This window comes from Lathyrus oleraceus, chromosome 1, assembly GCF_024323335.1.
Source record: "Lathyrus oleraceus cultivar Zhongwan6 chromosome 1, CAAS_Psat_ZW6_1.0, whole genome shotgun sequence".
NCBI classification, from domain to species: Eukaryota; Viridiplantae; Streptophyta; class Magnoliopsida; order Fabales; family Fabaceae; genus Lathyrus; species Lathyrus oleraceus.
Window position 1 is genome coordinate 209,185,864 of NC_066579.1, and position 15,426 is coordinate 209,201,289.

The 15,426-nt window shown below is 29.8% G+C and overlaps 1 protein-coding gene across 1 annotated transcript; it reads left to right on the forward strand.

Moving 5' to 3' along the window:
* The first annotated feature begins 3,839 nt into the window (after nucleotides 1–3,839).
* On the forward strand, nucleotides 3,840–7,635 carry LOC127128120 (probable pectinesterase 29). Its single transcript, XM_051057372.1, has 5 exons — nucleotides 3,840–4,226; nucleotides 4,395–4,551; nucleotides 6,349–6,555; nucleotides 6,973–7,199; nucleotides 7,314–7,635. Exons 1-5 carry the CDS (start codon nucleotides 3,994–3,996, stop codon nucleotides 7,474–7,476), a joined length of 987 nt encoding a protein of 328 aa, XP_050913329.1. The 5' UTR covers nucleotides 3,840–3,993; the 3' UTR covers nucleotides 7,477–7,635.
* Nucleotides 7,636–15,426: the final 7,791 nt, after the last annotated feature.

Sequence of the window (15,426 nt, forward strand, 5' to 3'; positions counted from 1 at the left end):
ATCTTGACATCGATATTTTCAAGATCAGGAATCAGCTTGTTGAACATATCCAACTGCTCATCTAGAACTTTGTGTTCACTCATCTTGAATGAATATAGAGATTACTCCAGGTAGAGGCGATTGACCAACGATTTAGTCATGTACAAACTTTTGAGTTTCACCCATAACCCTGACGTCTTCATCTCCTTCGAAACTTGTCGAAGAACCTTATCACCAAGACCCAATAAGATGACGTTGTGGTCTTTCTCTACCATAGTCGTTTTTTCTTTGTCCGTTACGCAACGTCTATGACTTCGGCTCCCTTTAATGCTTCTAAATAATCCTGCTGAACTAGTATGGCTTTCATCTTCAAGCGTCACATACCGAAATCGTTCACTCCGGTGAACTTTTCAATCTCATACTTTATTGACAACATCTTCTCAATGCTCACTGCACCAATTTGTTGTGAAAAACGATGTTGGAATAACAAAGTATAATCGGTTCCTTCATCAGCAAGAAACCCACAAGGGTAGAAAAGAGAGAAGCAAGAAGAACACAATGAAATTGATTATAAACTGATATTCTTTACTTTATCTTAGGAACAAGATTACAAGTGTTACAGAGTAACAAATAACCTTTCTCACTCTAATTAGAATATGCGTTATACAATGATGAGAGACTAGTATATTATTTATAAGAAAACCAACACACTAAACTAATGAGCTTTTACACACATGTCCATTACACAAGTTAACTTAGAGAACAATCTAACTTAAACAATTGAGCATAACAAACAGGCTTAATTCGACATGCTAACAATCCTAACATATTTCGACTACATCATGTGAACAGACATCAACGACATACTAAGGTACTGTCGAATTGTCGAATCAAAAAATTACCCTTCGACCATACTATAGTTCGATCAAATATCTTACAATATATATATATATATATATATATATATATATATATATATATATATATATATATATATATATATATATATATATATATATATATATATATATATATATATATATATATATATATATATATATATATATATATAAAGTCAGTCACTTACCACATTTTAGCCGTCTTTGCAAAATTTTCAGACCAAGACGGAAGTGTTGTCTAACAGAGATATTAACTGCCTCTTTCTTATATTAAAATGAAGTCAAATGTTAATCCTAAATTCCCAGCAGACTTGTTCATAATTTTATTGGATATTGACCTAACATTCACATTGATTCTTCCTCATTGGGACACCATCTTTAATTTGCTAATGATCGGACCTAACTTTTCATTAAAAGAAAATCATTGACCTGAGAGTCAACACAAGTGGCAAGCAAAGAAGCAATTTATTAGTACGATAACTTTTGGGTAAATTTTCATTACATTGAATAGAACACGTTTGATTCCTACATACCTCTCATGTATAATAGATCCAATCCAAATATATGGTATTTGTTTCTCATGTATAATACAGACAAATTAAAAAAGATCATTACAGACAAATTAACAAAGATCATTAATTCCACTCCAAATTATAACTTGTAAAAGAATATTCAAATTACAAATCGTTTTACATTATTAATATAATAACAATTTTGTCTAATTCATCTTTTACTTTTATTATTTTTTCTTTATAATTTTTTTAATTTTCCCTTGTCATTAATTAAGAATAATTTTGTAAAGTTACATATATTCTAGGCACACATTCTGACAAATTCTTATTTCCAATTAAATTCTTTTTATACACAAAGACTTAGATTGAATGGTTGTGAAAATTCAATAATTCATATGTTGCAACTCGTTACTACGAATAAGTAATCAATTATAAGGTGTAATATTTTTTAGTTATTAAGATTGGTGTAATCAATTACATACTCTCAGTAATCGGTTATCAACATTTACCCCGTTATAAGAGCAAGATATAATTATTTGTTTGTCAAAAGTTCGCTCATTTTGCAGAGGAGTGCGAACAAGAAGGAATCTCAAGTGGATGAATCCAATGTTGCAAGATAATAGTTTGATGATAAGAATACACTCTTGGTCATGATGATAGCAACAGATTGCGGGACAACAATAACAACCGTTTTCGAAACACTGCAGAACCATGTTGTAATCGGTTACGTAAATGCTGTAATAAGTTACATGCAGAAGAAAATGTAATGGTGACTTTGAAAGAAGCAGTGCAATTCAACGATCAATGATATTTGTACTCCGGATATTTTACTCATATGACGGGGAGAAAAAATTAATTTGTTACAATGAAGTTCGCAGATAATACCACTTTAGCGGTCGATGGGATCGATGATTTTTTATCATGAGAAAGGATGATCGACATTCCTTGATAAAATATGTGTTAATAAATCTATGAATCAAGTGTAACCTTATAAGCATTGGCCAATTGCTTGAGAAGGGTTACAAGATTCCCATGGAGAGCAATGCATTACGCGTTATGGATGCAAACAAATTTTTTGTCCTAAAAGCTCCTATGGCTGCCAATAGAACTCTCAAGGTTGAATTGAAGGTTATGAAGCATATGTGTATTGCCATAACGACTAGTCGAGAAGAGTGAATATGGCATTATAGGCTTGGACATCTCAATTTTAGAGATCTCAATGTCGTGCAAAAGAATGGAATGGTAACGGGGTTGTCATTGATCAACATATTGCCTAAAATTTATGAAGAATGTGTGCAAGTGAAGCAACATAAGGGTAAATTCAACCAGGAAGCATGTTGTAAAACCAAGCATCACCTTGAGGTGGTGTATTCCAATGCGTGTGGACCGATGTAAGTTGACTCGATTAGTGTCAATAGATATTTTGTCACATTCATTCGAAGTAACCGGTTACCACTTTGTTGTATTTTAATTATTGAAACAGTTGTAACCGATTACAGGTTTGGCGTAATCGCTTACAGACAATTAAGTTCAATTTTTTTAACGACTTTGATTACTTATGTCTTAATCTATTGCAATTATATATATATATATATATATATATATATATATATATATATATATATATATATATATATATATATATATATATATATATATATATATATATATATATAAAAGGGTAAATTCAACCAGGAAGCATGTTGTAAAACCAAGCATTACCTTGAGGTGGTGTATTCTAATGTGTGTGGACTGATATAAATTGACTCGATTAGTGTCAATAGATATTTTGTCACATTCATTTGAAGTAACCAGTTAACACTTTGTTGTATTTTAATTATTGAAACCGTTGTAACCGATTACAGGTTTGGTGTAATCACTTAACGACAATTAAGTTCAATTTTTCTAACAATTTTGATTACTTATGTCTTATTCTATTACAATTATATATATATATATATATATATATATATATATATATATATATATATATACACATACATACCTTGGAGGTATCATCAATGAAAATAAGCTCAATATAAATTTTCACTCTCAATTATAATCTCTCTAATCTGCTCGCTCACTTTCTTCATCTTACATTCAATTACTCCATTTTCACTCACTTTATGGTTCCAAGTTCTAACCTAAAGTATAACCATTTATTTTATTTTTAACTTCAGAAAACATGTTCATTTAAAAAAAAAACTATAACCATTGACTTGAATATTTAAAAGATTTAAATCTTTTATAACTTGAATTTTTAAAAGATTTAAACCATTTATTTGACCAAGTTAATTATTGCATTTTGTCTTGAATGTTTGGAAAATTTTGTTCCGAACCCAATGAAGAAAATGATTGCTCTGTTACCTAAAACAATGAAGTCGTAATGTATCAAACTTATTGCATATTTATTATTTCCACAATTAAAAATGTTACTACCATTCTTTCTACTTCTCTCCAATTCACCTACGAATTTTCCTTTAAATACACACATTTGTGAAAAATACAACTTTCATTCTACAAGAACTCTCAACAACAATTACATTGTTCTTGTTCTTTTGAGCATTAACAACAATTACAATTCTTCCATCTTTGTCTCCATCATGTTCATATTCCGTTTGTTCATCATTTCATTTTTGTTTCTCGCATTAAGAGTTGATAAGGCTAATGCTCAACTATCTTATAAAAAAGTCAGAAACAAACTCTTATCTTACTCGGAAATATTTGTTGATCCATCCGGACATGGAAATTTTACCACCATTCAATCGGCAATCGATTCAATTCCGTCCAACAATAAACATTGGATGGCCATTAGGGTTAAGGTCGGCACTTACAGGTACGGTTTTCTTTAATAATGAATCAGTTACTCGATAAATTTAAAGAACAATTTTTATGTTGTAACTGACAGTGAATATTAATTGTGTTCGTACTCATTATACTACATAATATTATTTAGAATTTTTAAAATTTTTAATTATTAAATATATTTTTGTATTTATTTCAGAGAAAAAGTAGTTATTCCAGAAGATAAACCTTATATCTTATTGAAAGGATCAGGAAAGCGTAAAACTTTGGTTGAATGGAATGACCATTCAGACTTGAGAATTCCTACATTTTCATCATTGGCTGACAATATTGTTGTCAAAGCTATAAGTTTTAGGGTAAGAACTAATTTGACGAAATTTCTATTAATTATTTTTCTTTATTTGAACTTTCATTTTTAAATTAATTAATTTTATATGGTTGCTGTGTATATATTCTTATTTTCTATTATTTTTTTACCCAATTATTGCATTTTGTCTTCAATGTTTGGGGAAGTTCGTTCCCAACCCAATATGAATTTTTTTTGTCTTGTTTAGTAAGAAAAAAAAAACAATATTTGTAGGTTAAAGTATACTTTCAACGAAATTTGAAGCTTTTTATATGAATTTATCCTAAAGATGAACATTATTATTTTAAATAAAATTTAATAATATATTATAGTATTTTTTATTTAAAATGATAAATGTTTATTTAATTTTCTTTTTTGGAAAAAAAAAGAAGATGAAGCCCAAAGAAATAAAATTATATAGCAATCAATTTAGGAATAAGGGTTTTTAATTTTAAAAAAGCTTTGGAATTTTACTATAATACCTCTAAATCAATAAAGTTAAAAAAAATCATTTTTTTTTCAAAAATTTAGATTTATATCCGCAACTTTGAAATTGTTGATACCTGTTGTGCATTCATAAGGAGGTAGTAAGTTAAAAGCAGTTAAGAGTTGTTAGTTGCTTAGTTGGCAAGTTAATTGAGTTAGTTACTAAGTTACTTGTTCAGCGTGTAACTCTTAAAACCTTGCTTTATCTTTATATAAGTACTAATTGGTACTTGATGAATGATAACACCCTTTTGATTTAACAAGTGGTATCATCATCCTGGTTCAGATCATTCCATTGACTACATTCTTACTAACTAAGTCATTGAAGCTTGAATTGTTTGTCAAATTAAGGGAGGGCTTAGGAATGATGACTCTAGCTAGTGTTACTTGACTTCCTTCTAGAAAAGTCAAAGTAAGGGATAGTTTATTGTAAAATCATAAGAAGAAGTTTGTTAAAAACAGTTAAAGGTTATTAGTTGTTAGGTTGCTTAGATGTCAAGTTAATTGAGTTAGTTACTAAATTACATGTTCTTGCTTTGTCTTTGTATAAGTACTAGTTAATACTTGATGAATGATAACGTGACTTTTGATCTCATAATATCTATCTGCAATTTTGAAATATCCGATAAAATCTAAAAATTTGTTTGTATTTTTTATCGTTAATATAAAGTTGATGGTATTTATATGAATTTTTTAAAAAACTCATAAAACTTTGGATATACATCAAATATTTTAAATAATTTGATAAAATTTAATACTATCTCCGTTTCTTCTTTACATAAGAGACAATTTACTTTTTAGGTTTATTGAATAATCAATTTATCTAATCTATAAATCGATTAAATACATTAATTATTTAATAAATCTAAATAAATTGTCTTTTATATAAAATAATAGAGGTAATATCAAATTTGTTGTATAAACTATAAGATTTTTTTGAACATGTGATTAGTGAAAGAAATAAGAAAAATATTTTTAATATTACGAAATATGTGGTGTCAATATAAACATTTTTAAAAATCCATACTAAATTGACCGAGAAAATATATGTCTCTAATTGATTTAGCTAAATAAAGAACAGATCTTAATGGCCAAAGCAAAATTCAATAAAACAACCACAACTGCTTATAAAGTTTAGACTTCGGTAACAATTCCTTGTTACAAATATTTCTTTATTTTTGAGTTACTGAATTAATGTTTTTTCTTTTTTTTTTACTATAGCTAGTATATTTAGAAATGTTCAAATTTTAATAATTTTTTTACTATATTTATTAATTTGTGTAATATTATTGAGTAATAATTTGGTTATAATGTGGAGCAGAACTCATACAACAATCCAATAAATAACAAACCTAAGTTACCTGCAATAGCTGCAAAGGTAAGTGGTGACAAAACTTATTTTTTCAGAGTTGGTTTTTATGGTTATCAAGACACTTTGTATGACTCCAAAGGAAGACATTACTACAAGCTTTGTACCATACAAGGAGCTGTAGACTTTATCTTTGGTGCAGGACAATCTTTGTTTGAGGTAACTAATTTAATTTAATTTATTTTCCTTGTTAATGATTACACAAAATAATAGAACTCTGCCTAATCCACATTAAGTCTATTTGAGGATTCTTAAAGCTAGGTTCAAAATTTATCACAGTTACTCCTAGGGTTTTATAAAATATTTGTTATGGTTTAGACTTGTTTTTAATATTATTCATTTTCAGTTTCGATTTAGTTTATTTTCCATTTGTTTTGGTTCTAGAATTGTTTGTGCAACATGATTCAGTTCATTAATCAAATATAATAATATAATAATAGGATTATTTTAACTTCAGTTTGATTTAGCGGTTTGGTTCAGTTTCAAGGATGTTTTTTAAAAGTCCTCCTAATGATTCACATAATATATTAGAGTGGTGTTTTAATGTATGGTATTTTTGTTAATTGAATTTTGTAGAGGTGTTCCATAAGTGTTATTGGTGATGGTTATATAACAGCACAAGGTAGAGAAAGTCCAAATGATTCAAATGGATTTGTTGTCAAAGATTCACATGTGTTTGGAAATGCTACAACTTATTTGGGAAGAGCTTGGAGACAATATGCAAGAGTTTTATTTTACAATACTAACTTGACCAATGTTATACAACCATTGGGTTGGGATTCATGGAGTTTTTCTACTCATGAGTAAGTTCTCTACATTTTAATCACCTCACATTCAAAGACTAAGTTTTTTTTTCTCTTTAAGATTTAGTTTAGTTTATCTACTTGGAATTCATGTTTTGAAATAAATTTTTGCAGGAATCTAATAACATTTGCAGAATATGGGAATTTTGGACCTAGTGCTGAGACATCAAAACGAGTGGGTTGGGTTAATAAACTTGATAAAGCAAGCATTGAGAATATGGCAAGTGTGAACTTCATTGACCACAAGAAAGAATGGATTTATAATCATCCACACTAAACTTATTTGGAAGTGCTTTTAAGCTGTAAAAGGACTTTATTATATGCTATCTATACTATATATATTATTATCAATTTAATTACAATGCACTTTGATTGTAAAATGTTTTACACTAATTTGTCACAATCATTCATTCATAGATGTTATTTTAGATTTTAGAGGGAGTTGTAATAAATCAAATATTTGTAAAAAAATTATGATTAATTGATGTTGTGAAATATTTTTATTTTGTCAATAAATATTAATAAATTTTTATTATTATTAGTTTTATTATTTATTTAATTTTTGAGAATTTAATATTCAATTTAAGAGTTGACTAATCTGATGAAATATTTAATCTATTTATTAATTATTTGTTTTTATTTAGTCCCTACCTACAATGTAGGATTGTTATTTTTAGATTCATATAAGATAGATCTTTAAATGCATAAATTGTAGTGAGTTTAGGTTGTCAATTGTGATTTAGATATATAATGACTTTTATAATAAAATCCTCATTTTAAAAAATTATATCTAAAATTCTCGTAAGATTCACGATCTGAATAAAATATTTTTTTTCAGATTTTATTATGTATTTGCTAAAGCACAATATGTGACAGGCCCTGGTGACTAAGGGCTATCAAAGGAGTTTGTTGAAGAGCTAGTTAGCTCACATAGGGAGGTGAGAAGCTTTGTGTATTTAGTTTTTGTGTCAATACGAGATTGTCCATATTCATGTCTTTCACCAATATATATCACATGTCCCACTATACATTAGGATTAGCCAATTTATTTTAGGAACTCATCGATCCTTTGTTACATGCTCTTAGATCTTGGTTCATGCCAGAGAGACTTATGGAGCTTCAAGATCTTATCCACCTCACAATGAATCCCTGATGTTGTTAAACATAAACTTCCTCCTTAAGAAATACATATTTAACATTTAGTTGAACAATATTCAATTGTATGAAGTAAGCCACAACTGTCACCAATTTGAATGTCTCATGTAAACATTTGTGTGAAATCAAGACTAGACTTTTGTAAGAGCCCATTTCAATAATACTTGCCTTATGTTTGTCAATGGAATCATGTGGCAGATCACTTTATAGACCATTGTGATAAGTCTTGTACTTTATAAAAGCACAATATGTGACAATCCTCTACGATTAAGAGGTGTTAGAGGCTTTATGATTTATTGATGTGTTATGAGATATCTCATGTAAAGAGGTGAGAAGCTCTGTGTATCCAGTATTTGTGTCAAGATGAGATTGTCCCTCTCAACTTCAGGGTTGAGGTATTTATAGAAGTAATAAGCCTAGATTCTAGACCCCTTGGAAATAACAATCACTTTTGAGAGAATGTGGGAGTGTGTGTAGTTAATCCCCTGTTATTCATGATAGTATGTTTAACTTCCTCGGGACCTCTTCTGCACCGTTGTAGACTAGAGACACATCACTTCTCCATTTCCCCACATCGGGTGAGATATCATAGAAATATGTGACATATTTAATAAAGGGTGACACATCTAGCAAACAAGAGATCGATCTACGAAACTAGAGATCGTAAGGCTTTACGAGCGAGGTAATGCACTACTTGTATGATTCACAATGCGAATAAAACATTTTTTTAGGTTTCATTTTAAAAAGTTTGTACTCATAGATCAATATGTTTATCCTAGCCCTTTTACCTCGGTTGTACCTTCATAGATAGCTAGAAGGGTGTCTTACATTTCTTTTGTAGATTCATAGCGAGAAACACACAATAACTCATCCATAACAAGAGTCGTAGTGATAGAGGTTTTTCCTTTCAAACCGTGGTGCACTTTTCCTTGTTCTTTTGGTCAAAAATTTTCTATCTTTGTTTTCCATGACACCATCAACTAGATGTGTGGGAACAAATGGACTTTTTTTTTATAGAAGTTCAGATATCATAATTCAGCCCATGTATAAAGATTTTCATCTTCTCTTTTCACAAAGCATATCCCTCTCCATTAAAGGATGAATGTTTGTTTAGTGAATCGTTTGAAGTCATTCAATATTCTTTGACTAATTAACTCTAAACACAAGAGGGAAAAGTGAATTATAATATTCCAATTTCAAAAATTGGTTCATAAAAACATTTTGATTTGAAATAATTTATGTTAGAAGATAGATATAAATAGAGATAAAGTAGAAGTACAATAAAAATGAGAAAAGACAGTGAAATAAGCTGTAAAATAAATATAAATAATAGAAAATAAAAGAGATAAGGATAGAAAAATCACACTAGAGATTTGTCTCGGTTCGGCCTAAACAACTTGGCCTATTCTCGTCCCTAAGAGTTTCTTCTTGATATTTTCACTAAAACAAACATGAGTTTTTTCATAGGATTATCCCAAACCACCTTACAAAACAACTTGAGCTTTGGTATAGGATTAGCTTAAAAACCTTTCGCAAACAACCAGAGCTTTTACACAGATTTATCTAAATAACATTAAACAAGTAGTTTTTCACACAAACTCAACTCAATAACCTTTGCCTAAGCTTTTTACAGGTTTACCTTGTAACCTTCAACTCTATTAGCAAGAGATCACAAGACAACCACATTCTTAAATAAACAATTACAACATAACACTAATACAACACAACTCTCAGATGAAACTTTTCACTCTCTTGGTATTAAGGCAACTCTGGTGGAAAAAAACTTTATAAAAGAATGAGACATAGAAGTATAATTGAGAGTTTCTATTCAGAAAAAGGATGTATTTTAAAATTAGGAGAAGTCTCTTTTATATATGAAAAATCTAGCTCAAAAAGAAAATAGTTTATGGGTTGTTTTCAACTTTTAATCGACTAAAACATGTACTAATCAATTAGTAAAATCAAATTAGAAAACTTTAATTTTTGATGTCACTTAATCGATTATCAAACCTCTTTAATTGATTAGGATGTGTTAAATATTGATTTAATCAATTAGAAGTTACTCTTAATCAATTAATCATTGTACTTAACTAATAAAACAAGTTATCTAATCGTTTAAGTATTCAATTGGATTGGTTTTAAGAAGTTTTATAAAAATGATTTGAGGTTTGAAATACTTTTTGTGTGTGTATATTGCCTTAGTACTTCAAAAGCTACTCTTATATCATTTATATTTAATAGGTAAAAAACGAGATAAAACACTAAGTGTGTGATTAAACACCTTTTCACACTTTTACATCTTCAATATCACCATTTTACACCTGAAATTTGATACATTGGTCGGATGAGACTTGTGATTGATTTTTTTTTATCATTAACAACTATTGAAAGAGTTGTCATCATCTAAAACACCTGATGACATTACTTGCGGACAACACATAGAACCCTACATTCTTGTTTCTTATGATAAGATTTTCTAGATAAGATGATTTGTACTTCCAATGATGAATAGGAAAATATTTATATTTATATCAATTGGTTTATCAAAGCTTCTTGTCGAGAGTCTTTTTCAGCAAAGGCACTTCATCAATTGAATAATTCAGTTCAAATAGATAATGTAAATTATTAATTTAGAAATCAAATATAGATATTATTGATAGTACATCCTAAAAAAATTAATAGTTGTACAACTCTTATTTTGTTTACTTTCACTTCAATAATTTTAAATAGAAAAAAATTAAATAATTATTAGATATAATAAAAATAAATATAAATATAAAACATTTGTAGTCATTTAATCTAACCCATAGATGAAAAAAAAGAACGATAAATAGAAGAAAATAAATTTCGAACAACATAGTTAAACAATATCAATAAAAAATAATATCAATGACAAAAAAGATAATAAATAAACAAAAATATAAGTAGAAAAATAAAAACAAACAATAGAAGAATAACAATGAATAATATCAAAAGTTGATAAAATAAAATAAATTGAACAACATAATTGAAAAAATATTAGAGGAACAATTTCTTTGAATAATATAATAATATGGCTATAAACATAAGTAGGATAAAAACAAACACTAATATGAAAAATCGAATAATATAATAAATTGATAAAATAAAAAATTGGACAATATAATTAAATAATATCCTAACTTAACTCAATTGAGTAATACATTAAACTGATAAAATAGAAAAATTATACATAAATAAATAATATAAATGAAACAAAAATAAAAAAGAATGGTTAGAAAAATAAATTTTACCCAACAACAAAAGTCAATCCACCAACCCACCAATCCAACACCAACCAAGATCAATCCAAAATTAAAAGATACTACTAAACATAACCCCACAAAGGATCAAGCTAAGGGAAGGCCTAAAGAGCCCCAGCCAAACCCGAGAGGCAGTCGTTCAAACAACAAATCCTATTGGTCTCAGCAAAATAGTGGGTTCTACTCCCCATCCAAAAGAGAGAGCTCATATTCAGGCAAATAAGTGTGAACCTACTTCAAAGAAAGAAACTGGTTTTAGTCACCTAATGCTTAATAAGCTTTTCCTGCAACAAATAATCTTGCTACACATACTCCAAACATTATCGATCATTGATTGTGAAGTTGAAGTTAAACCAAATATAATATCTCATATCCCTTAAATTTTCAATCATATATAAGTTGTTTTTAGTTAGGACAAATTGAGTTCCTAAGTACTCTATTAATTGTCAATAGAGTAATTAATGAACTCAGAAAAGATCAATATTTATTAAAAGAAACTGACTTTTATTAATTAGTATCTGAAGGAAGAAGTTAGTAACATTAATAATGAGTCAATTGATCTAATCTAATAATAAGAAAAATATCATTTGAGATATTTTATTACTAACTTTTAACATTAACCACATATTATATATATATATATATATATATATATATATATATATATATATATATATATATATATATATATATATATATATGGTAGAAAAATGAGAAGAGATAAGAAGAAAAGAAAGATATTAGAAAGAAAGAAAATGGAAGAAAGAAAAAAGGAAAAGACAAAGGAACTTGGAGCAAGAGTGAAGAAGACGAACTTGGAAGAAACAAGGATTAAGGTAATAGAAATCATCATCATCACCATCAAATCATCTCAATTTTTTTATCATCTTCTTCTTCATCTATGTGAGTTCTTAGTTAGAACTTTGAGGTATTTAGAAACTCTTAGGATTTCAAGAATCTAGACATGATTTTGTGAAATGAGTTGTTATTGTTGATCATAATATGTTATGCTTGGTCCTATGTTGTTGTTGTTGACTTGCTCCCGTGATTATTGTGTTCTCCATGTTGTGGAATATTGTTGCTGTTATCTTAATGCATATATGGTTGTTCGTGAAACTATGCCAATGATTGTTGTTCGCGTGTATTGCATCTGTTAGAAAAGGTTTAACATGAAGGATTTGGGAAGAGGAGAAGTTAGAAGATTGGTTTTGGGTAAAATATGCATGGACAAATCGATTGGTCCTGGGAGTTTCTAATGAACAATCGATCATTTTGACTCTCTGTTTGTGAAGAGCCAATCGATTGTCCTTTGGCTTTTAAGAGTATGGAGGTTCAACCAATCGATTGATCCTCTCATTCAATCGATTGGTTTAATGCCCAAAGAAATAATATATCCCTGAGATGAACGGTTATGATATTGAAGACATTGGATAATGGATGATGAAAGATATGGATGGTGCCCTAAGGCAGAAGAATAATTAATGTGCTCGCCAAGGATTTGAACCCTTGTGCATACGTATTCTTATCGTGCAATGAGAAATTCAGAACTCCGTAGTTCGTGGAACTAAGACGGAAAAGAAAGAATGATTTGACAGGTATAATTTGGAACCAAAAGATAATGATATTGTTTGAATCCATAAAGGAAATAACTCTGAACCAAGAGTTGTTTGTCTCGTAGACAAACATTTCCTTTTGTTTTCTTTTTGGTTTGCCTAACCACTAGGCTAAGCTCTTGTTGTTGAATATTTGTGCAAGTAATTATTTTTAACCTAAATCTTAAGTTGAGTTAGATTGTTGGATTATTTGAGTGTTGTAACTTCATTTTGGATGCGGACGGATGCGTTAGAAAGATAGCGTAGAAGACTATTATTCTTGTATCATGTTCTATTACCTTGTGTGCCTTATGAATGCTATTAATCATATTATGATGTATGCTAAATATTGTTGTTGTGGTAAGTGTGAAATAACATGATTAGAACTTTATGAAGACGAGTGAGGAAACCTAGAAGTATAACTAGGATAATGACTTAGAAAGATAGCCTAGGTTATGGAAATGAGTATATGGTGATGCTTGAACACAATGATACCTAAGTGTGAAACATGGACAAGTATTCATCTGATTATGAATCAATATGCTTTATATGGGACATGTGGAACAACTTGTGATGGGTGGATGTGATCACATAGTATTTGATGAATAATTGTAACTCTGTTAAGCGTATTCCACACAGTGGAGGTCTGGACTCCGTTGACAATATCTATTAGATAATGAGATCTATATAGTGGAAGTTCGGCATCCATTGACCATATCTAGTGGAAAAGGATTGGTGCATTCCTTTTAGTGGAGGTCTGGTATCCATTGACCATATTTGTTGGCGAGTGTAAACCATGCAATGGAGGTCTGGTGTCCATTGACCATATCTGACGGGGAACGTGTTCTACATAGTGGAGGTCTAGGTCCCATGGACAATATCTGATGGAGGGTGAATCCATGCAGTGGATGTCTGGTATATATTGACCATATCTGGTAGATAGTTAGTCCGTGCAGTGGAGGCTAGGAGTACCGTTATCCATATCTGATGGATTGTGTGGTCCATTTAGTGGAGGCTAGGACTACTGTTGGCCATATTTGATGAATAGATCTTTGTGATTGATTTTGTGCTAATCACCCTTATGCTACAGTTGCATTCCTGATTTGTGATTTATTGAGTTATGTGAACTCAAGTAACATGTTTCCATACATTGCGAATATCCCTCAGTTGCTCAAGTCTGAGTTATCTTGTGTGAATGATACACAAGTAACAAGAGATAAAGTCTTGAGTTAGGAATGATTAAAATCCATATAGAGCCGAGTGAACCCATAGGATATGAGAACTCACTAAGATTATTATCTCACCCCAATTTTTTTGTTGCTCTTCAGGTATTGTTTGCAGGTTATATTATACAAGAGGAGTTGTGCATTAATGTTTCAAGGGAAGCTTTTATTGTGATCTTCTACTGTGGGTTTATGTACAATGAAGATATTGTACATAGTTCTTAGATTTTTTATTTTTTTTAGGATTTATTGTATAACATGTTCCATAGATGTATTTTAGTTTGGACATGTGTATATAATGATGTCGTTAGGCACTTATGTTGTGTCAGTACCAAGAATTAACACTTGTATAATATTATTCTAGATATATATTATATGGGTTGTTATAGTTTGTATCAGAGCAGGTCGATTCTCGGCCCAACCTTGAAACATCATAAGTAAACCAATTCATGCCCCATAAGTGTGTATTGCCAACATGATTCTTAATGTCATAATGTATAGTATTGGATCTAATCAACCTAATCCTATATGTGTGGCAAGTGGGATCATGGTTAGGGGACCACAAGGAATTTGTAATCTTGTAGAGCTAGTGCTTTGGGAGTAGGCTCAAGCCAGGAGTTTGAAAGTAGGAGTATCGTCAAGCTCAGTTGAAGTTGTGGTAAGAGTTGCGCGACAGGTAGTGTGGAAATGCAAGATGATGTTTGGTTTAAGCAATTTTGTAGTGCTAAAGGAGTTAGGAATTGAGAATTTCTATCAAATGAATTTGTCGAAGTTTGATAAATGAATGAGCTTGCTGTGGAACTAGATTGACCATTGGAATGGGTAGGAATTTCAAGTAATTCCATACAGTGAGGAAGAAATGATGTTTGTCGAGCGTATGCCATCAGGTCTAGAATTGAGGTAGTGCATCAATGTTTCAGCTTCTAAGGTCACTAGAGTGTCTTGGAAGAATTGGAGTATTTCAGGGAGTATATTC

Excerpts from the sequence above, each read along its gene's own strand:
- LOC127128120 (XM_051057372.1), top strand. The coding sequence starts at position 3,994 with ATGTTCATATTCCGTTTGTTCATCATTTCATTTTTGTTTCTCGCATTA. Across the intron at positions 4,552-6,348 it reads TCAAAGCTATAAGTTTTAGG|AACTCATACAACAATCCAAT; the intron begins GTAAGAACTAAT and ends AATGTGGAGCAG. Across the intron at positions 7,200-7,313 it reads TGGAGTTTTTCTACTCATGA|GAATCTAATAACATTTGCAG; the intron begins GTAAGTTCTCTA and ends AAATTTTTGCAG.